The 2,500-nt window shown below is 44.2% G+C and overlaps 1 protein-coding gene across 4 annotated transcripts in view; it reads right to left on the bottom strand.

Moving 5' to 3' along the window:
- Positions 1 to 994: 994 nt before the first annotated feature.
- FOXN3 (forkhead box N3) overlaps positions 995 to 2,500 on the bottom strand; it is a 223,233-nt gene continuing 221,727 nt past the window's right edge. For all 4 annotated transcript variants that reach the window (XM_040333129.1, XM_040333133.1, XM_040333131.1 and 1 more), the window contains one exon: positions 995 to 1,816. In XM_040333129.1, the coding sequence (XP_040189063.1) occupies positions 1,273 to 1,816 (544 nt within the window). In that variant the 3' untranslated portion in view covers positions 995 to 1,272. The remainder of the gene's footprint in view (positions 1,817 to 2,500) is intronic.

Here is a 2,500-nt window from a genome sequence, read left to right on the forward strand (position 1 = left end):
AGGGTGCGGGGGGCCAGGATGGTGCAGATTTCCACCACCCGGGGGGCCCTACCAGAGAATGGCAATTGTAATCATCAGAATATTGCAGAGCGAGAGAGAAAAAAAGTTTCCCCAACAGTCAAATGTTTGTCCCTGAAGAAGGTTAGACCTTAAAAACCTGCTTCCAAAAACATAAAAAAAAAAAAAAAAAAAAATTAAAGAGGGGGGGGGGGGGGGGGAAATGAAGTCCAGGCCTTTGGCCTTCCAATTAGAGGCGGTGCCTTTTTTCTCTATTTTCTATATTTATATGAAAATAATTCATGCTCCATGCTAAATACATTATTATTATTTTTTTTTTTTAATTTACAAGAAACTGATGTTGAATAGAAAAAAAAAAAAAAAAAAAAAAGACCCAAAAAAAAAAAATTGTGTTTGTTTTGAACCCATACACCGCTCCATGTGATTAATACGGTGACTTTTTTTCCTTTTCTTTGAATTATTTTACTTGTGTGTTTATATGCATAAAACTTGTGGCAGGTTATGTAGCGCTGTGAATGTTTTTTTTTCTCAGAAAGACGCGCTTGTTGAGTTTGGCCAATCGATCCTTTTCAAAAAATGGCAGTTGAAGTATTTTTGAAAGAAAAGGAGTAATCCCGTCATCTATTTGGCCCATTTCAGGGGTTGTGTTGCTGAATTTCTGGGTTGCAAAAAAAACAGGAAAAATTGTAAGAGTTTCCCTTGCGTCACGTGGGTGTGCGCCCGTCGGAAGGAGACCTTGCGAGAATTATGGCACGCGCTTTTTCTTGTATCGTCGTTGATATTCGGTTTAGTTGTACAACCAAAATAAGGATTGTAAATTGCACAAATGAACGTTGGCGGGAAGGTCCGGCACCGATATCCATCCCAGGATCATCCCAATGTCATCTCCACATCCTGATGCATGTTGCAGAGCGATTGGGCGATTTTGGCTTTTGAAATATATATATATATTTTTTTATGTCGGCAAATGAAAAAAAAAAAAAAAAAAAAGCGCATTTGCGAGTTGGCTAAGTTCTATGGCTTCAATATCCTTTATAAAATAAACACTTTAAGGGTCCCCCCACCCCCAAAGAAAATAGAAATAAAAAAATAAAATAAGAAAAAAAGGGGAAAGAAGAAAATGGTTGATATTGCCACAAAATCTTTTTTTTTTTTCTCGTATTTTTTCTTTTTTTTAGTTCACCTGACGTGCGCAAAGACACTGTTCCGAGTTCAAACAAATCCAAAAAAAAAAGAAAAAAAAAAGGATTTGCCCTAATTTTTTGTGGTTTCTTTGTCCTTTTGCTCTTTCTGCCCCTTTGCCGTCCGATTGGTGATGTTATTCAAACACGATCGGATCCCCGCTAAGTGCAGAAGGGAACCCGCCGCCTCTTTCATTTCCTCGTCGTCGCTTTCCGGTGGCTTTTCTGTGCGTCTCTTTTTCAGCGGCAGGGTGTCGCCGGGGATCCGCCGCACTTTCAGCAAGTGCTGCTTTTTCTTGTGTTGCAAGGAGTAGCCGCTGTCGGCGAACGTATCCTTGGCTTCTTTCTTCTGTTTTTTGTCCTCCTCCTCCGTCTCGCTGTGGCTCTCGTGGCTCTGGAAGCTGACGTCGCTCCCGTCGTGGCAGACCTTGGCCGTGAACTCGTAGTGGTCGTCGGCGGAGGAAGAGGACACGGAGTCGCTGGCGGACGACGAGCTCCGCTTGTTGGCGGACTTGGCACTGCTGTAGTTGTGGTCCTCCTTGGGGTCGCTGCTGACTACCGGGGAGTCGCAAGACGGTTCGCTCTCCGTCCGCATTCGGCAGTTGGCAATCCCGTTCCTGAAAAAGACAAAAATTGGGGGTGAAAATCTGGACTGTTCAAGCAAAGCAGAGAATTAGAAACAAATCGATCGAGGGAGGCATTGGGTGGCACTATGGAGACTCATTAAAGCGGAGTTCCGCCAAATACTGCAGCTGCTGACTTGTAAAATAAGGACACTTGCCTGTCCAGGGCGCCCGCGCAGGTCGGCACCCGAAGCCGATCTGTCCCTCGGCTCTCGGGTGCTGCCGCCGCCATCTTTGGTAAGGGAGGCATTATTCCAGCTAGCAACCAATGTAAGGGACATTCCCTCCACATTGACCCTTTAAATTGTTTTGAAAAGAGGTTCTCAATATCTGAAAAGGACTACAAGGGTTCCTCTGGGGTTAAAGGGTGGAGAAAAGCTAAATTATGAAAAATAAACACTTTCTTTTTTTACGTAAACCTTCTGGGCCAGATCCACAGAAGAATTACGCCGGCGTATCTATTGATAATTTCAAATTGCCCGCGTTGTATCTTTGTTTTGTATCTACAAAACAAGATACGACTGCATCTGGGCTCGATCCGACAGGTGTACGTCTTAGTACGCCGTCGGATCGTAGGTGCATTTTTCCGCCGGCCGCTAGGTGGCGTTTCCGTCGAATTCCGCGTCGAGTATGCAAATTAGCTAGTTACGGCGATCCATGAACGTACGTCCGGCGCTT

Source organism: Rana temporaria, chromosome 13 (genome assembly GCF_905171775.1).
Source record: "Rana temporaria chromosome 13, aRanTem1.1, whole genome shotgun sequence".
In the NCBI taxonomy this organism is placed as follows: Eukaryota; Metazoa; Chordata; class Amphibia; order Anura; family Ranidae; genus Rana; species Rana temporaria.